Here is a 21,015-nt window from a genome sequence, read left to right on the forward strand (position 1 = left end):
CCTTAAAATGCTTTGTATGACACATTTGCATCTGTACAGTTAACATTTGAATTGAAATGTGTAAGGTCACTTCCAGGGTAAGAATGAATCTGCATGAGTAAGGATGACAAACAGATTAAAAATATTCAAGAGGCAAAGTAAGAGAAAGTTAGAAACAGGGCAGAGTTGTCCCTGCCAGGTAAGTCTGTCACCTCTCAAACCAGCTGCAGGAGTTTGTGGCTGGTTCCCAGCCAGCCTGCCCTGGCCACAGCCCATGTGCTGTGCTTACCCGGTTCCCTCCCTGGGACCTGTGCCCTGTGCAGCACTGTTGATTGCCAGACCATAGCTCCACAGGTTGGCCTTCCATCCGTCCCTCTCTCTCTTCATCTGCTGGCAACCTTCAGTCGATAACATCCCTCTTCCACACAAACCTTGCCTTTAGCTTTCCTAGCCTGGTGCAGCACACAAAGGACAGTGCTCATTAGAGGGAAAAAAGGAGGCTTGATCTAGACACCTATTTTGTAGGTAAAAAAAAGCATGGGTGCACAGAAGGTAATAAAATTTTAACTCAGTGGTGTCACTGGAAATTCATTTTTGCGCATGCCTGCTGTTTATGCATCTGAATGGAATGTGCCAGCTGTATGGATAGCAAAACTTCTGGTTTCCAGGAAGTTTCCTACTTTTGCATTAAAATGGCTCTCAGAGTTCTGGGGTTACATTGTTAAAACTGACCACAGAGGACTGGAATAAATGCAAACTCTTGATTTCCATATGAAATATTAAGTAAACTTCTCAATGAAACAAATTGGCAGAACTGACATGTGGTTTGATCTGAATTTTCCCTTGTGGTTACTTTTGTCTCAGTCTGATTCTGTTCCATGCAGTCAGTTCTGATCTTGCCCTCTCTGGGAGTGATTTTCTTGCTTTTCTCCCAAAACTCCTCCTGGGCTCACCTATCCAATGCTCCCTTGTTCTTTATGTTTTTCCATCATCTCACCACTCAGAAAATGACTAGACAATGTCTTTCTGAACATATTGTTCCTATTTCAGACAGATTTCACCATCTTTTTTTGTCTATTGCTAACCTTTCTCCTCTAGCCATTATGAACATGAACAGTTATGTTTGGCCTATTGGTATCTCCTTTCAAGACCAGGAACATTCTCCACCCCTCAAGGTATCACAGCACAAAGTAATTTGGGATTTCACTCAAACAGAAAAGACCAAGATAATAGCTTTTCTCATCTGTCAGTGATGCCACACTATTCTACAGTGCTCTCAGCAACACACTAATTTCTGCCATTCACTGCTATCAGAAGACACTAATAATCCTGGTTCCCCTTTTGGTATCAGTGACTTTCATGTCTCTACTCAGCTTGTCTTCCCCATTTGGCCTTTTTCCTGAGCCACATACAAAGATTTTTGATCCTTGTATTAACGTAAATTCACTCTTTCCTTCAAAAAGCCCCCAACAGCTTCTGCTAGTTTGCTTCCTTCTGACTCATACCAGTAGGCTCTTAAGTCTTCCCATCACTTAAGAAACCCCTATAACATTTCATCTGGGCTCTCCATCCTCACTATTATGGCCCATTGCACAGATTTCCCGAGCTTGCTCTGTAGCTGGAGCCCCTCTGCACTCTCCTCTGATCAATTGCTCCTTTCATGTTGACAGTCCAACTGCTTCCTGTTAAATCTCAAAAGCTCCCTTTTCAGCAAGCAAATCATGAATGCACCTTTGTTTAATCTTTCTAGGTTTTTCAACAAATACAGTCAAAACTAATTGTAACCTTTATTAATCTTTTGCAGTAGATAATTAATAACAGCATTAGTAATGCTCTCTTTTCTGTGAATAGTTTTCACTTGTTCTTGAATTTTGTAACACTTTGAGTGCTCATTATTGCTTATATACTAGTTATGCAGGTATCTTCCCCGTTAGGATACTTGCTTCCCTTAGACCATAGTGATTCCCTTTTAGTGCCAAGACTTGTCTTGTATGGTGTCCTGGTTTGAGCCAGGCTGAAGCCAGTTTTCCTTTTTACTGAATTTTTTTTTCCTTCAGTAAGCTTTCTTTTAACTAGCAACAGTGTGTTCTTCTAAAGCTGGTAAGACAGTGGAATGTTTTTCTAACTGCTGGGGTTTCAAGGTTGCACCTTCACTCTGCTGACTCAGACACTACGGGGAGATGTGTGACCCCCCCCCCGTAGGAGGCTGAGTTAGACAGACAGCAAAATTGGCCAGAGATATCCCATTCCATATCTCTACGTAAGCTCAGAGGAAGGTCAGAGATCACAGAAGACAACTTCCTTCCTTCTTCTTTTTCCCTTCTCTTCCGTCCATGGCTGGCATCCGGGGAGGACTCCGTCCATCCAGCACCGTCGACCCTTAGGCTCAAGCTCTCCTGACCCTCATCACTCTCCACTTTCTCCAGCAGCAGCTCCAGGATTTGTCGGAACTGCTCCAGTTGAGGGGAGTGTGGTGGGAGTTGCTGGGGGTGGTGGAGGCGAGAGGGTCTTGCACATACCTGAACATATCTGTATATAATTGTATATATTTTCTAATATCATGAGTGTTTAAAGCTGTGTAGTTTAGTTTTCAATCCAGCCAAGTCTCTCTCTTTTTCTCTCTCTCCTTCCCTACCTGGGTGGGAGGGGGAGGGGATCGAGAGCATTGTTGTCAGACCTGAGTCAAACGGTGACATATGGCAGCCTGGAAAGGTCACTGTATCAGACTGTGATGTTTGGTCCTAATTCTTTCTTCTCTGCAATCATGTAAGCTTTCACCAAAATGTATTCCAGTTAGGTATATACTGACTGCTTGGACTGGATCAGGAGCTGTGAACAAACTATCTTGTGACATTCTGTGGGTTCACAGAGCTTAGACAGGAACTGGGACTAGAAAGGCCTGGAATGTGGCACAGCCTGACATAGCTGAAATTGGTTTAGGAAGCTGAGAAGAGGCAGGCTTGTACAGAAACGTGCCAGGAGAAGGGGAATGTGCTGACTTGCATAGTACCAAAGCTAAGAGCAGAGTGTCTTGCAGCAGATATGCAAAGGGCTGCCTGGGTCAGACAGCTGAAAATGGACCTATCTGGAGTGTGGAATAGGCTCAGAGTACCAATTCCAGACAATTTAAAAGAAGGAGAGTTGCAAACAGGCTTGTTGCATAACTTAGACACACATCAGAGAATGAACGACTGGATCAATGCCTTGCCACCAGTGGAACCACAGATGTGGAGCCAGAACTGCTTCACTTTCATGACTTGCCATACCCATGCTACTTCTGCCAGGATCTGGGGTAGGGACAGAGGAATTCTCCCACGGTACACTGTAAAAACACTGTCAGAGCTACACAGTTTACCGCAATGTTACACACTCCAAGCACCACATCTGGAAAAAAAAAGGAACAGAGTGAATGCATGACTTCACTCAGGCAGGCGCTTGTATGCACCCTTCCCCTTCCAACCAGTGCTTGCCCATTATGCTGTTGTGTTGTTCTCTGTTACAGTAAGCTAATACAATGGGAGTTGTATTGAAGGTGCCACTCTCAAATTAATCCCATACTGGAGAAGTGCTCTGGCTGGGGAGCCGAGGGCAGGGAAAATCCAGGCATGGAAAAGCAACATGATTTAAAGGCATGCAGTCATGTGTGTTGGCATGCACGGGCTGTGGCATAACAGTGCTGCTGAGAGGGAGCTAAAAATTGGCAAGACTCGTGTCTGAAGGCAGGGTTGGGCAGGAGCCTGAGGAGAAACAAGCATAAGGTGTAGCACAGACTTGGTAGGTATGTTCCCATGCACCACCTCCTGCCCCCAGCCCCTCTATCCCCCCTCCCCCTGCATCTTTTAAAGTTATTTAGGCTTGACAGATGCTAATCTTCTAAACTGGGCTTAAAGATTGAAACATTGCCTCAGGTGCTTTCGCACTGAACATCATCCTAGGATTCTGAGGGGCTCTTCCACGGTTATCCACACTTTTTAGGCCTAGGCTGTACCTGCTGTATAGGGCTTCAGCCATCCTTTTATTGAATGTTTAAAGACCGTTTGAAGAGCAATCAGGTCAGGAGGGAGAAAGAATGTATATGATCTGTACTTTACAGTTGCTTTCCCAGGTCCAGATTTGCCCTGTGACCTCTTTCCAGCTGGAGGAACTTTTGATGTGCAGTTGCTTCCTCAGCTATGGAGTTCGTCCCTTGCCTGCACATATCTCGGCCTCATCAGCAATTAGTTATAGCTGTGATGGATGTCACACTTAAACTCCACTGGATGTCTAGTGGAGACTATAGATGAAGAGCAGAAAAGAGCATATTTCCATCAAGCCCCTATTGCCTGTGTGTTCTCAAAACCTACAGAAATTCGCTGACTAGAAATCTAGATCCAAGTGGAAGTGGAGAGTGTAGACAGCCTCTTTCTCTTACATGTGTCATTGCAGAACACAGTATCCAAACCTTACCAACATAAAATAAAGAAGCCAGCACCTTAATTTTGCATTTACATTAAATCCAGATAGTTGTCCTATTAAAAAAAAAATAAAAAATTCTTTGTGCCTGAGATAATTTTATCTAGGTAGCCCCATTTAAAATGGGGCTTATTTGTAATGATCTCTGGATAGCCAGAGATCATGTTGCCACCTTGAAATTTCTTTTTTAAGATGTGTTAAGAGTTCCCCTTCATTTCTATAATTTTCAGTCCACAGAGCCATAACATCTATTTGAACACCCAACCTGCACAAATGAGAATAATTTATTCCTCAAAGTAGGACATATAATCCTTAATAATTCAAACATGACGTTAGGAATTGCCATAATTTATAATGTAGCATATTTAGTCCCATCACGCAGTCTGCATCTGCAGTTCACCAGTTTTATATCCAATAAAATGATAACACTTTGCTTTTAAAAATGAGACCGATGTCAACCATTGTACAAGAAGAGAAACCTCTTAACTGGACAAAAAGTTATGCTAATTATAAGGGTATGTACAAAGTAGAAAGGAGGCAAAAAAAAATAATTCTGAACTAGCTTTCACAGTTCAATAAGGACTCTCCCTAGGCACGAAGACAGGGCTGGATTCCTGTGAGGAATTCTTTGCCTAAAACAAAAGACATGATGTGTGTTGAGCCTCACATTGAAGATGCCCAGTGTCAAGTTCTTCAGGAACTTCTGAGTTACAGAGCCAGGCACATATACTCTCTTTCTGTCTTCCCTTGTCCTCCCATGAATCTGACCCTCCCTTAAAAGACCAGTTTCAATAGGAAAAGTAGAAAAAGGTCTCATTCTGGAATAGCTGCTGGTATAAAAGCCTTAAGTCTTCTCAAGATCAGAAGGAAATTGCACCCAGGTCTCTGCCGTATGTAAGCTCTAGATACTAAACTAGAATGCAAAAGGTGTGAATCTCATCAGTTGTGATTTTGCATTATTTTGCCACTGTGCTTGTGCTTAACTCAATGATGTCCAGCCCTGCTAAACACTTCTTGGGACTGTTGCATTCAGCAAGGAGAAGACATGACTTATGCCCCCTCATCACATTGTAGACTGCACGTGGCTTTAGGTTGGAAATAACAATGAAACTGTTCAACTCACCCTAGATCATTAGATATGTTATGAGTCTTCTAGAAAAAATTTTAAAGGGCCACTCGAGACAATCAGGCATAGAAACAATTAGGATAGAAAAAGTACAATTCACTCTGTTTAGAGTTCAAAGCCAAAGTTCAGTATGGATTGAAGTCTTACATTACTTTGCAAAGCTGTGTGTGTCTATGCTTGTGGGACATTGGTAGATGACTAAGTAATTTGTTACCTTAATTATCTCATGTTCTCAAAAACAGAAGTTCCTTTCAAACACTATAGGTCTTTGCTTGTTAAAAAGTGAGTTGTGAGCACAGAGCCAAAATTTGCATCTCAAACTTGAATGAGTACTGGATTTACTTGTCTGGTAACAGACTAGAATTTGGTCAATACAGCTTGTCCCAGTCTCAGGTGTTTTAAATGGCAATACTATGCTGTCCTCTGGCTAGCAGTTAGTGCAAGGACTGAGGGTGTCTTGGCAGTAAGGTCAATAAAATGTAGTTGGACTCCGTTCCTACGCTTATAAAACCAGTCTTGCTGAGGCTTCGGCACTACTTTCACCCAAGTGATTCATGCTTTCGTAGCCACCTGCAGCTCTAATTACCTGGGTTAGGTGTGAGGCTCTCTGGGAACCTCTCTGAAAGCTCTTAGCAGCTCACTAATTTGTCCTACTCTAAGAATTTATTCAGACCTCATTTCCTCCTTCTCTGAGTGGAAGGTCTTAGCCTGCTGACACATTTAACCCAGTCACCTCCAGCTATGTGCACACACATGGTTCTGTCCATTCAAGCATGATGCCAATGCAAGACCCCAGTGTAGAATGGACTTCTTTTGCAAGACATAATAAAAGCTGTGTGAGATGAGATGAACTCATTTAAGCCACAGTTTCTGATATCCAAATACAAGATGAGTTATCTGAGGGAACATTAGAGCTGCACATACAGCAGAGTGCAGACCTGCAGGCTGTGCAGGACAGCTGACGTTAAACAGCTAAGATTACTTATTCATCTGTGCCTGAAAGGGTCAGCAGAAACTTCAGCACTTCCACAAGGAAACAAAATCGTTCTGGTACTTTAAGAGATGCTTTCCCTGATTCTCTTCAGAGCACACCAGTGTGGAAGCCTTCCTGCTGCTAAAGCAGATAGCTACCGAAGCTGGAAGGTAGCCCTTTTACCTGGCTGATCAAGGACTGTGGTCAGAAGCACGGAGACCATATGGTGCCCAGATGATGTATAATAGCATTTATTTTGTGGCCTGGAGATCTGATGTTCCACTGGCTGGCAAAAGGAACAACTTCCCTCTAAACAAGGGATATCGACAGGTGCCAACGCTTTCATTTGCTCTATTGTGATACCATCCCCCTGTAATGCTGCCAAGAGCTGCATGGAGGAGCTGTGCAGACGGTGTCACAGAATGATGATTAGCAACTTGATGACAACATAAGCCAAAACACAAGATAAAGCACAGCATGTAGTTAGCAAACAAGGGACGATTGTCTCCTTTTGTCATTAGGCTGTGGGATAAGAAAGGATCAGGCAGCCTTGGAATATTTTGGTTGCCGCTTGTTATCAAGAACACTGCTAACAGAAAGCTGTTAAATCAGCCTACCCGAAGCCAGAGGTGGTAATGATGTTTTGATGAATTAGAGAGGGCCAGTGGAAGCTGTTCAAACACAGCTTTTGTCACCTCTACTGAAAAAGTGCTTATTACTTTTATTATGGAAATGCCTTAAGACATTATATTTTCAACCCCTCCTCCCTCTGTTTTGCTAGACGCTGTGCAAACACACAGGGAGACCTACTCACCTGTCTGGAGTTCTGAGAGCATTGTGAGCATTGGCATGGAAGCCGCTTTTCAGCCAGCTTTTTTTTTTTTTTTTTCCAGTGTAATAAAAGGAAATACGCTCAGCCTAAAAGAAAAATATCTACTGAAGTCAACTCAGGAGTCTGTCTCTCTCTCCCCCAGTAAAGACATAGCTTATTTCAGGAGCCCAAACTACTTTTTATATGGATTACAGGACAGACTAGCTTTGCTCAAAGTTTCTATCTTAACTCTGCTCTTATTTATTACTTTGCTACAGCAATAGTGTGTTGTATAAGATTACATAAACCCAGATTGTACTGTGCAAAGGACTCCAATTTATTTAATCAATATGTCTCGTGGTGTCTGGATGATTACATACGGAATGCCAGGGGCAAAAAAGCAATAAAAGCAACAAGACACTAGAAGTATTGTTCAGATAACTGTGTAATGATCTTAAGCAATTTAATTTCCAGTGTTGAAAGTTAATTACTTACTTCAGCGAAAGACCAGTTTAATATCTTCAGTCAACTAAGTGGCTAAGATTAATTAAAAGTAAGCCATATTACAAATACTTTAATGCCACATAGCTTTTATTTCCAGGTATAAAACTTCTTGCTCCCTACCCCCAACCAAATTCTGTTCTAAACAGATTTTATACAGTCCTTTTCTCCATAGCTTCTGGGAACAAAAGCTTGAAAAAAAACCTTTGTGGACTGCGTAAGAACATGCCCAGGTATCACAGGTGTCTGACATCAGCCGCATATAGCAGAGAAATGCAAGGAGATTCACCTAATGAAAATTTCATCTGCCACAGAGATAAAACTGGACCAGCTGTATAGGAAAGTCATTAATGTAATATTCTTCAGAGTAAGGAACTCAAGCAAACTGTAGCTTAAAAAAAATAATTTGTAGAAAAAATTCCAAAAACAGCAGTCAGGAATTATGCATTAGTATGTAAAACAGAGCCAGAATTATGCATTAGTATGTAAAGATAAATACTGGAAACTCATGCAATGTTGCTAAAGTAGCCTTTTAGGTGAACCTCCCTGAATTCAGTATAATTTCCCTGTTGAAGAAAAGCCTGTGAATAGGCTTAAGGGAGGCACAGAGTGATTGGAAGGAGAATAACTAAAATAAACACACCCTCACCTGTTCATAATAACAGCATCTCCCAAATGCTCTCCTTGCTTTTATAGTCACTTTAAAAACCACCAGTAGGTAACAAAAACATTCCTGTAAAGGGTGTGTGCTAGCTCTAAATCTCTCATAGGTAAGAATAATCCAAAGTCAGTTACATGAGTGTAAAGTACACTTTGAGTCTGGAAAGTAGTTGTGAAAATAAGCAGCCAGCATCCCTTAGTTTAATATTTGCTCTCTCTCAGCAATCCTTGAAATTGGTGGTGGAAGAGGCATAATTACCTGTCCTGAAAAAGTGGCATAAGGTAAGGTCTTTCAGGCATGACTAATAAGAACATCAGCCAAAACAGTCTTCTGTTTTCCCCAACACAGTTACCTACTGCCCTCAGATGACAGTTTTGCCATGTGTTGCCCTTTTGCTGTGCATCCAGAGATGTGCACAAGAATCTGATTTGTGTGTTCAACCGAGAGCCTGAAATGTCTGAGGTAGCAGCTCTTTCAAAGCTGCCACTGAATTACTCCTGGAGGTGCTTGAATTTTTCCCCATCAAAATCTGCAAAGCCTGCCTTACATACAGCTTATTAGGGGCTTTAAATCTTATCTCAAGGTGAGGACCAAGATGCAGTACACAAAGTCAGGAAGCAAATGCCTTTCTTGCTTAAGGGCCTCAACCCTTAGGCATGTGTAAGTCTTTTAGCAGAAGGGGTAGATGCAGGCCCCATGACATGTGGAAGGCATTTAAGTGCTTGAAGAAAACACAGGAGGAGCTGGGGAAAGAAAGTGAAACATAAAATATGAAACAGAACCCTGGAAGAGCTGTTATGGGTTGCCAGAGTAAGGGGCTTGACTATGCATTGGTGTCCAACTTCTGGAGAAGGCTGATCTCAACTAAGTGGTGACTGGACTCTCAGCTAGTCATCTCTGATCAGCTGCATTGGGAAATATTTCACTGCTTCAGCCCCTATCTTCTCTCATCTTTCTGGTATTTTAATCTTCATTAGTTTAGATGGCTACTGGGTTACCCAAACTGCAGTATCCAGAGCTCGGGGCAGAAAATTTCAGGGGGAGCAGGCTGCATGCATTGCAACAGGAACACAATAAAACCAAGTACTCCCAACAAGACTCCACTGTCTTCTGCTTGCTGTCCCGTCTGCATTGCAACTTGACTCCAAATTCTGCTATAGCTGCTACCAGGTAGGGTTTCTACTTATCACACAGTTGTAACACGCACTTCATGGCAGCAGTTTATCCTCTTCTTTGGGGGTTCAGCCAGCCCATAGTCATCTTCCAGTAAATGTATCAGTCTACTGCATTTTTGCAGTGTATTCCTTACTCATCCTTTTATATGAGGTTGCTGACTCCTCCTTCCTCTCATGTCCACATGTAGTAGGACATCCCCAAATACAGCTGTAACATTGCTGCTGTTCTCTGCCTCACCTAGGCAAGGAGGCCGTGGAACAGATGCATGTGCTAAAAAGCACCAATAACAAAAGAACAGGAAGGCAGATGCAGTTTGCGTACCTACACTTGTTACAGCAAAGAAACTAGTCATTGTTAGTTCAATTCTAAGACCATGTTAGTTACAAAAAAGTCAAAGTCTGAAAGAAATGTTGTCTTCTAACAATTGCACTGCCTTTACATTTTTTTTTAATTAGGAGAGGAGGAGGGCAGGCAAAGTAGAAGGGTTTAGATTCATGGCCAAGTTCCCCTGTTAGCCAATAGGATAGCAGTAAGTGTGTTATAACTTGTGTTTTGCACAACACGTATCTCAGGTTCTAATAAATATACAATACCTTATCCCCCGAATCAGTAAAAGAAACAGGCAAGACCTAACTACAAGTAATTTTGTTCCATTTAATTCTCTTCCAAAAATGTATCACAAAGTTCACGAGCTTATCTTGCTAACATGAAACTTGTCAACTCCCCTTTCAACTGACTCCAGCCCTAGAGCTTTGAAGCTTGCTAGGGCTGTGGGGCATAGAGCTGAGCAGATTTCTCAAGGAAATCTTGTGTCTGTGTGTGGAGGGGGGCAGTGTGCACTGATTGTGGTCTCACTGTAGCTTTTTGCAACCGTTTCCAGTGTCACAGTGACCTGCAGTTATTTGGAAAGGAAGTTTCCAGCTGCAAGTATCTTTAATTTGCAACTCTTATCTACACACTGAAATAAGCCTGCTGGGACTGGTATGCCTCCCTATTAAAGCTGTGTGAACGCTTTTCTTATATTTTCAAATACTCAGTGTACATAGCACTTCTGATCTTGTGATGATTACATAGGAACTCTAGTTAGGTTTGCCTTTCACAGCTAATGAGTGTTACTAAAACAATTTTTATACTTAAGCAATGGGATGCAGAGTGGAACTAGTGATGAGTCAGCAGTTAGCTCGGGTTATTTGAACAGCAATTATGAACCGTGCCTGCCGCTAGGAAACCGTCCACAAAGGTCATACCAAGTGCCTAGTATTTAGATGCTACCACCCTTGGTGACATGAATTCTCCCAAGACTCTCACATTTTTTAGATCATTCTGTCTGACACGTGGATGCTGTTGTATTAAATACTCACTACTTGGTACCTGGATGACAGGGAAGAATGCTTGACATCATTGATGCTATTCACAGTGAGGCATACCTGCCAGATTGACAAATGCTTCTCTCTCCACACCTAGGGGAGTTAGACTTAAAAATTAGCAACTATTAAAACAAGTGCAGAATAAGGGTCTGCTGAATGTCATCAACAAGAAACACTGAAGTCACCACTGTGCTTTCTACAGGAGTTAGGGCTGTAACTCTCAAGTAGGGACAGCACGGCTTACAAAATTACTGCCCCAAGTACAGAGGTAACAGAGTTGCTGGAGGATAATCAGGCGCTGAGCTGCAGCAGCTTACAGCGCCCAGCGTTAAAGCAGAATAAGGGTAGTGACAACCTTTTCAAGTTACTACCTACACTGGTGGGGAGCGTGTGGGGGGGTGGTGTTAGGCCAGATACAGGATGTGCGAGACAGTTCCTCGGTGAGGCACTGGTTCTTACAGAGGACACAGGGTTTAGAAGCTGGAAGTAATTTAGGGTTCAGCTCCGTTGCCTCCGTAACCTCAGGAAACAAGCATACCAGCCCCACTCATGAGTCATGGCTTTTGGGAACTTCATCCTGAAGAGCGGGAAAGTCTTTCTTCAGGTAGAATTGATCTCTTTAATCCTTTCTGCTGGGATCAGTGTCTAAGTGCCTTCATTTGCCACAAAAAAAAAAAAAAAAAGCAAGAAAAAAAAAAAGCAGGCAATAAGAAACACAGCTGCTTGTGATGGTTCCACCCTCCCTTAGTCAATTGTTCAGTGGTTTAAACATTCAGCCTCAATGTTGCAGACCTACTTTTAATTCTCTCTTCTAGCCAAAAGGATTCAAGGCCACATTGTTCCAGCCCTCCACTCAAGCGACCTAGCTACAGAAAAAATGGAATAATAAAAAAAAAATATGAAAGGAGACAGACATCTCACCATAAACGCCTTCAGGTTCTGCTGACCCACTTCACTAAGAGCACTTGAGAGATTCTCTGTGGCTCCTCCTGAGACATTTTGCCAGGACTGAGAACTGCAGTTAGTCTATAAAACCAGTGTTACTGGTTCCAGACAGACAGACTTCAAGGCACCTTCTGCCTCAGAGGTGAGTGGGGGTTTAAAAGTTCTTTACAAGAGAAATCCCCGGCCTCTGAAATACTCACCAAAAACTTCGGGTTTATCAGTCTCTCTGACATATTTGTATCAGAGCATTATATGCCATTAAATTTGAGAGGGTAAAACAAAGATTTTTTTTCCCAAAGGCAAGGCTAAGAACAATAGCGCTGGTGGATTGCAGTTCACCCCCACAAGCCTAAGCGGCACAGAGGCGTTGCTATACAGCAACATAGCCCCAGCCCATTAGCAAGAGCTCGGGTTTAACAATTGGCATTTATTGCTGTAGATAAATACCAGCTGCCTCGCTCAGAGCCTCAACAGTTTGGTTTATATCACAGCCTTTCATATGCAAACAAAGTTATGCAAACATATAGATTTGAATTTGGGGTAACTTTCCAAAGCTACTTATATAACACAAGAGCACTTACTGAGATACTGAGAAATGAAATGCAGTGTATCTGGTTTGAGTTACAAGGAAGGCCTTAAGTCCTTTTGAAACCCAATCTTCTTCAAACACACACCACATGTGTTTGTACATACATGACTGTAACGAAGGCTTGCAGATACCTCTTTTTCTCTCTTCTGTAATGAGTGAATTTGATTAAAGAGCCAAAATTCAGCGCATACGAAAACTGCAATTTGAAAAAAATCCCGACAGCATTACTCTTTGCTGCGGTACGAGAGGAGCTTCTGTGGGAACTGACAGTGTTTTCCTCTGTATCCGGCACCAAACGAGCTCTTTGGGACCCTCCCCCCAGAAAAATCCCAGCCAACAAAAAAAGCATGTTGAGAACCCTTTGCCCCTCAGCTAAGTCAAGTGTTAGGAGTTGCGATGCCACCTACTGATGGTTCTGGACACTGGCCTCGAGTTCCTAGCCTGCTTCCTGCAAAGGACAGACTCTTCGGGCACAGCAAAATTTGCTTCACTCATAGTTTATAAAAGTACTTTTTCGAGCTTTTTTTCTCTCTGCCCCCTCTATATGTAAATATTTTCTGCAAAAAAAAGCAGCTGAGAAATCGAAGAAAAAATATTTTTTAAGCATTTTGGATTTCCTCTTCTGTCTTTTCTGAAAGGATTTTGAACCCTTTTCCCGTTTTGATTTTCAGCATCTTCCACAATCTTCTTACAGGCCAACTGTTAGCATCCTGGGATTGTGCTTGCACAGCTCCCACTCTTTTGCAAAGCTAAGAGGGACTGAGGCAAAGCAGAACCTTCAGCTTTTTACAGGAACCAGCGAACAATTTTTATGGCATTGTCCTTCTCAAAAGACAAGTCCTGGTAGGTTATTAATGAAAAAAAAATAGTGTATTTCTAAAACAAAGACTCACTTTCCACTACTGAAATTTCTTGAAAGTTCACAATAGCAGCCTATCAAGAAACACTCTCAGCCAAATGACATTTCTTAATTTTGTAACGTAAATTCTTAAGGGTTGACAATGTAATCCCTAGAAGTGACAGAAGTAGCTCTGATCACCCTCTCTCTCAAGACTGAAAAAACCAGAACCACAAGTATTCAGGTTATGAGAAAGTTGCTTCAGAGTACTGCAGCAAGTCTACAATGGGTTCCATGCTGCAAGAATGAGAAGATATAATAATGAGAAATGGAGAGAAAAAGAATGCCTCCTTCCTTGTTACACACCTAAAGCATCACTCTCAGCAGAAGTTCTTAAAAAAACAGTGTATTGCTTCATTTGGAAAGCAAGAGTAACATGTTCAGAAAAAAAATAAAAAAGGCCAGCAACAGCACACCTCCCTTCTTCCTCCTGCCCTATTCTCACTGTGCTTTGAAAAAAGACAAGGGAAAAAAAATACAACCCTGCAATGAGATGTTATTAATTCTGTATTGTCAGACACAGTATCTTTTTTTAAGAAAACACAAGGATTCACCATGTAAGTTGTTAAAAAGCAGTATTAATAATATACTCAGTGTCAAGAAATGAAGGCGCTAAAGTGGTAAAATAACCACTCAATTAAATCTGTAACATTTAAAATGTTTAATGTGCAAGCCCTAGACAGAAATAATTAATTTACAATATACTCAATTCTGAAGGATGGAAATTTCTTCATTGTATGTGCTCACAGCAGTAAGTGAAGTACTCGGTCGCTGAAGTACAAACATCAATCAGTATGCGAAAGTGACTTATACTTCATTTTTAAGGCAAAAATTGGTAACATGACTGCACACAGTTGCAACAATATTTACAGATATGATTAAATAAACAGTCCACTAGTAGCATGGAAGTTTTAATGGTATACTTTATATAGTGGTGTTTTATTTGAAAAGTTACCATTAAAACGTAAAATAAATCTAGCTAGGGTGAGTAGAACTGACATTTTTTCCTGGGCCTCCACACTCACTGATCTTTGTCCCTCAACCTCTATCACTGTAAGCTGTCCTCTCTCCTGCCCATTTCCACTTTTCTTACAAAGGCACAGGTGTGCCTGAGCAGCCCTAGATTCCACAGAGAAAAAGCTGGAATGCTAAAAATGTATGTAAAAGGTCCCAATAAGAAAAAAAAAGAAAACAGATCCTGAGAAATAAAATTAATGAATTAATGGGGGAAAAATAATTTAAAAAAAGCTCTCTGCAGGTATCTAGATATTTGCTCAATCATCCTTGTCTTTTGCTCCATGCTTCAGGATGCGCGTGAATTCAATGTAGTTGAAATTCCCCTTTTTGTCGATGGGTGCCTCTCTGTACAGCTCATCTACCTCCTCATCTGTGAACCTGTCTCCCATTGTGGTCAGCAGCTCCCGCAGGTAGTCTTCTTGGATGAACCCTAGAATGAGTCATACAGAGAGAAAGGCAAAGAGACGCCATTTCTTAGCCTAGTCTTCAAAAGCAGTAAGACAAGACAAACCAACAGACATGCAATTAACCGATACAGCACGTAATATATACATTTGCACCAAGAACCCCAAATACTTTCTTAATTGATTTCTAAAGAAATTCTTTGAATGGAAGAAGAGGGAGAAGTTTGATGCATTTCAGAGATTTTTGAAAACAGGGCCTAATCAGCTGTAATCTAGTAACACCTATTTCCACCTACTGATCTTCAACAGCTTGAAGTGGAAAAACAAGTTCCTGTCACTGCTAGCATTCATTACACAAAGTGTTCTCTGAATTGAATTGTATTTTTCTTGACTTAACTAAATATATTTGTGCATCCTCTATAAACTAGTTTCCTCTGGGGACTAAATAACTACCAGTTGACTCTTCACTGCTTCACAATACTGTTGCTGGAGGCAGTTTACATGAATACAGTGAACTGCTGGCAACTGTCCAGGGAAAGACTTTCAGGCAGGACTGCGCAAGTTAACAGAGGAGGAAGGAAGGGTGTTTACTGTGGAGAGGTAGAGAAACTAGTAAAAAAAAGTTAGGATATAGAAAGTTATTCATGTTATGCTAAAATATGAGCAGAAGATTTTTGAGGAAATTAACAAAGATAAAAATTTGCAGTTGCTAAGTATGTTCTATTAATTCAACTTCAAGAGGTTGGCAGAACCACCAGTTGCCAAATAATTCCAGGAAAGTTTAGAGATGAAAAAAAGAATGCACATAACAAATGTTAGAAGAATGCAGAAACTGTTTAATTATTGAAATAAGAGTTACCATGCCTTTAAATGCACAATAGTTGCTTCATTTGAGAGAGAAATTGGTTATTGAACTTCAGCTGGAGAAAGATCAGTAACAGAACAGAGGAGGTAGAAATCTTAAAAAATAAAATATATGTAAACTACAGAACAGCTGGAAATCATCTGTAAACAATCACATCAGCTAATGTAGATTCAGTGAGAACGTGATCAAAAAAAAAGTAATTCTGCTTTGAAAGAGAATTGAATAGCTTAAGTAGAGTTCATTAGAGAGACAAAACAAATCATGTAATCAGGGGACTAAAAGGCAGTCAATGCACATGACAAATACGGGGTTGATGTATGCTGGGTGAAGGGGAAAAAAAAAAGGTGTTTCAACATATGCTAAATTGAAACATCATCATATCCCAGTGCAGACAAGCCCTTGACTACTGACTCCAAATGAAGAAAGCAATGTTCTATTAAAAAAAACAGGAGAATGTTCAGTTAGCCAGGCCCATCTTAATTGGGTCAAATTTCGGGAGTTGTCTCTGCAGATGTGCATAAAGAAGGGCAAAAAGCAGCTATAAAGAGATTAGGCTCTTTATTTCTGTAGTCCTACAGAGACCAAGTAGCAGAGGTGACATAAGGATTAGTATTCAAAGAATGCAAGGCCTCTGGTGCTGCAAGTTTAGCCTCAAGGACTTAATTGCTTCTGTCTGAACAGCTAGGTGTTTAAACACCGAACGACGTTGCCAGACTAAGAATACGCTAGAAGTTTTAGTAGCACCGAATTGTAAAGCAAACAATAGTCCCCCTCTCCCTCACACACAACTTCGATGTAGATTAACTACACTGATGAAGAGCTAGAAAATCAGACCCATAACAGACATGCACGTGGAGATTATGAAGTGGAAAAAAAAAAGTCTGACATAGCTGGAAATGCCTTCTTGATTTTTAAAAGGAACAAACTGATCAGAAGCAAAATCTGATAATGAGTAAAAGGCAAACATAACATGGGTTCTAAAAATACATCAGATGTTATTTTGCAGACTGCATTTGTATTATTATGAATAATAATTAAAAAAACAAACCAGCATAACATATCTAATATGTTTCCTGGTTAAAATTTTAAGATGGCATAAGACACAAAAGGGACTATGGAACCATTAACCTAAAATCATCCTAGGACTAGACTAAAACATTTACCACACAGAGTTGAAAGATAATAAAATCAATCTTATCAGTACATGTGGGCCTGAACTAGTAACTTATTGTTTACATAGACGTAAAAGATTACTCTTCAAAAGAACTGGTAGCACAATCATTTTCTTTATATTGCAATTCGCAAGCTCTTATTTTGGTGCACACAAAAAAACCCTGTAGCACGTCAGACTACCTGTGGAGAGAAAATAATTAATCTACTAACAGAACTTCCTTCTCTAGGAGATGGTAAAGAGATTTCCCTTGAGAGGGAGGAAGTCAATTAACATTTGAAAAGGCCTTACCAACAGAAAGGCTGTTTACCTACACCTCAGCAGGAAGGGGATACTCTTTGAAAAGGCAAAAGGTGCTAAAAATACACAGACTGAAAGTAGCTGCTAGAAATTGAATAATATAATTTGAAAGGTTCAGAGAACATATCCACAGGTTAGATTGAAATACTGTGATGGACATTTGTGATGGGGAAGTTATAGGTGCTGTGACATCTCTAGTACAGAGGCTACATAATTTCAGCACAACATGACAAAGCACTGATATTCTGTAATTCTGCAGAATATCCTAAGGGTTCATTCCTGGTTGCTACACACTTCTCTGGAATCTTACCCTACAACAATAAATGAATAAAAGCATAAACTCTAACCTCAAGATTACAGGAACCACCTTGAAAGTCCGATATAGTAAAATTGAACTCTGCATTTCCTCTTTCCCCCCATCTTGCAATGCAAGTCAGTCCAATCTGTAATTTCTGTCTTCTAGACCTCACCCGGTTTTTATCTTTAGATCATTACGGCTGCAGCCCTTCCTGCAGCCTGAAAACAAACTGAGCTGCCAGAAAAGGCATGACACATGCCACACATCATCAGAGCCGTAACACACACACGACACAACGCGAGGGTTCAAAAGAGTTTACATAGTCTGGACAGCCCGTCTTGAAATACTAAAAACATGGAAGAATTCAGATGCTTCTCAGATCTACCATGAGGGGAGGGCAAACTCAGTTGTGTTACAGATTTCACATATCATAGAAAATCACAATTGCCAATTTGAATTCATTATCTTCTTAGAGCAAATGCATTTTATGTTACACTTTGAGGAACATATGTGATACCCAGTTAAAACACTCTTCTTCAAAGCCTTACAGAAAAACATTACTACTAGTCTTCAGTACTCACACAGAATAGCCTGGCAGTTTTTACTTTCTCAATAATAAGTAAAATTCTCATTACTTGGTAGAATATGCCATCTAGAAGGATTACTATTTAGAAACCCAAATAAACAACAGAAAAGTAATGCCCCCCCCCCCCAGCAACTAAGTTTATCCACATACCTGTTGCTTCCTCATCAAAGCAAGCAAAAGCATTCCTGATGACGTCTTCTGGGTCTGTGCCATTTAACTTCTCACCAAACATTGTGAGGAACATTGTGAAGTTTATGGGTCCTGGAGCCTCGTTCATCATGGCATCTAGGTATTCATCCGTTGGATTCTTTCCTACAAAGAAAGGGATTCAGATTTGTTTTAGATTTCAAACTAAAAGTTATCTGTATAATGTAATATAAATTGAGACACCTCTCATAAGCTATCCCAAACACAATATTCTAATTGTAACATCACAAATTTGCCTGGCAACCATAAACAGAAAAGTACAATTACCAAGGGAGGCAAGCATGTCATGCAAGTCCTCTTTATCAATGAAGCCATCCCTGTTCTGGTCGATCATGTTGAAGGCCTCCTTGAATTCTTGAATCTGTGACTGATCAAACATTGCAAATACATTGGAAGTGGCACGCTGAGGGCGCTTCTTGGTGGTCTTTGTCTTTGCTTTTTTGCTCGACATGTTGATTTTTTGACACTAGGGAGAGAAGTAAATATAATAAAATCATTTAGGATTTCAAGAAAACCACCTATACTAAGGTTACAGTTCACAGATAGAAAACACCTCTAACACACTTCAACTTCCTCTCATCAGAACATTACTTCCCTAATCAACAAGGGAAAAGAAAATGTAGAAAACATGAACAAGTGACAGACTCCTAAAAAAAGTCACTAAAAGAAGATGTAAGTTAAAATTTCAATTTCAGTACTCAATGGGACAGCTTTTGTCTGGGATTATTTTGTGACAAATGCAAGAAGGGAATTCAGACTGGTCTCAATCCTAAAAGAGCAAAGTGAGGTTTTGAGAACTGTCATTAAGTGAAAGAGCTCTGTATGGACATACACAATAACTGTGTGCAATATTAGATAGCAGGGGAAAGAGAAACTGAACTCATTTCACCTGAACAAACTCTGAAGCACCTATCCTTTACACCTGACAGCAGTAAGTAGTTGCTATTTTGTACCAGTCTGTGTCCTTGCCTTCTATTATTTATAACAACCTAAAAGTAGGAGGAAACTACGCAAGCTATACTTCTGCTCATGCCAGTGATTTTATGCATTTAATTTTACCTGAAATCTATACAAATCTGGCATGTCTGAAAGCTGATCTATGCTGCCTACTCCGTTAAGCAAAAAGGAAAAAGCAACCAACTCACACTGCTTTTGCTTATCTCCCTAGAAAAACTGCTCAGAAAAAGGTTATCTTCACCTGTAACACCCAGGCTAACTGAGTCTGGGTCTGAACATGGCAGTGCAATGGTTCATTTCATTGCTCTGTTAACTAATTTAGCTGTTGCTAGGCCTGCTGAGGTTTCCATTGTACAGTGCTGCGAAGCAAGCTTTAAGGTTTTATAAAATGAACTGCAGAAAACTGCATTTGTCCTTTAAAGTAGCTGGGAGGGAGGGACGAAAGGGGGAAACCTACTTGTAGCCCCTTTCAGTTTCAACCATAGAAGGCTGTGACCTGAAAACAACCTGCCCTAAGCCTGGACGTGTGAAGAGAATCAAGCCCAACGACAATGCTCAGCTCTCCAGCTAGCACAGCACGGATGAATGATTTATTTATTTTTCTTTGCCCCGGAGGAAGGCCGATCTCTCTCCAAAGGCGGCATCCCGCCCTAGGCTTCAAGGCCGCACCGAGTTTGAAGGGCTCTCGCCCTCCCCATAAAGAGACGGCGTCACTGCCGATGGCGCCGGGGGCCCCTTCAGGATCTCGCCGCTGACTGAGGCTGAGGCTGCGACAACCACGTCCATGGCTGCCGGAGCGGCAGCCGGCGGCGAGGGCGGTGCCGGCGCCATCGCTTCTCCTCAGCAGCAGCAGCTGCCCCAACGGCCGCCGCCAACGGCCGCCGCCGCCAGCGCGTCCCCAACGGCCACGCTCTCCAGAGCCGGCTCCCGCCCTCACACCCCTTCCCACCGGCGACACCGGGACCCTCCCCAGCCTCACCCCAACGATCGCTGCGGGGACCCGCTAGGAGAGAGACGGAGCAGTGAGGAAGCGGCAGCAGCCTCGGTGCTTCCCGGAGAAACCATCGCCCCGCCGAGCGGCGGGTGGGGGACGAGCGGCGGGCTCGACAACGGGTGGCGACGGCGGGAGAAGCGGCGGAGAGTAGCGAAACTGGCAGCGAGACCTTTCCCGTAAGGATCGCAGCTCCCTTCCCTCTTCGGGGCCGCTGCCTCGGGACGCCCTGGCCACCGCTGCTCCCCCTTCCCCGGCAGTGTTGGCACAGCCCAAGGGAAGTGGCCGCGGCCGGTGCGCGGCCCGGGGCGCCGCCTGCAGGTACCGGGCGGCGGGGAAGGGACAGAGGGAGCCGCCGCTCCGGGGGCTCCCGCTCCGGGGGCTCCCGCTCCGGGGGCGGGCCCTGAGGCTGGGGGAGAGCTCGGAAAGTTGATGAGGGAGGGTAAATCCCAGCTGCCTTCGAGACGCGTGTCTGAGGTGAGGGGAATGCATGGGGCAGCCGGGGGCAGCCGGGGGCTGCCGCGGTCAGCCGGGTTCTGGTACCTGCCCCGGGCCGCACTGTTGGTTGGAGAGATGGAAGCGTAGTTCTAGAAGGCTTCCTCCTCCGGGTCTGCGAGTTCTTCCCCTGTGCTTATTTTTATATGTATCACGTTGAAGATGGAGCTTCGTGTTCCTGAAGCATCAGTCGGCGACCGCGGAGTTAACAGGTTCATGGTGGCATAGCAGTGAGGTAAACGAAGC

The 21,015-nt window shown here is 42.3% G+C and overlaps 1 protein-coding gene across 1 annotated transcript; it reads right to left on the bottom strand.

Annotated features, from left to right (window-relative positions):
* Positions 1–14,124: 14,124 nt before the first annotated feature.
* LOC127381199 (myosin regulatory light chain 2, smooth muscle minor isoform-like) lies at positions 14,125–20,438 on the bottom strand. The gene is made up of 4 exons (XM_051611155.1): positions 20,263–20,438; positions 18,594–18,792; positions 18,270–18,431; positions 14,125–14,925 (listed from the first exon to the last, which is right to left on the bottom strand). The coding sequence occupies exons 2-4, from the start codon at positions 18,775–18,777 to the stop codon at positions 14,753–14,755; spliced, it is 519 nt and encodes a 172-aa protein (XP_051467115.1). The 5' UTR covers positions 18,778–18,792; positions 20,263–20,438; the 3' UTR covers positions 14,125–14,752.
* Between the last annotated feature and the right edge of the window lie 577 nt (positions 20,439–21,015).

Source organism: Apus apus, chromosome 2 (genome assembly GCF_020740795.1).
Source record: "Apus apus isolate bApuApu2 chromosome 2, bApuApu2.pri.cur, whole genome shotgun sequence".
In the NCBI taxonomy this organism is placed as follows: domain Eukaryota; kingdom Metazoa; phylum Chordata; class Aves; order Apodiformes; family Apodidae; genus Apus; species Apus apus.

What these genes read in the sequence shown, in the direction of transcription:
- LOC127381199 (XM_051611155.1), bottom strand. Translation starts at nt 18,777, where the DNA reads ATGTCGAGCAAAAAAGCAAAGACAAAGACCACCAAGAAGCGCCCTCAG. An exon ending in TGACATGCTTGCCTCCCTTG is followed by an intron (nt 18,432 to 18,593) that starts GTAATTGTACTT and finishes CTTTCTTTGTAG; the next exon opens with GAAAGAATCCAACGGATGAA. An exon ending in CTTTGATGAGGAAGCAACAG is followed by an intron (nt 14,926 to 18,269) that starts GTATGTGGATAA and finishes GACTCATTCTAG; the next exon opens with GGTTCATCCAAGAAGACTAC.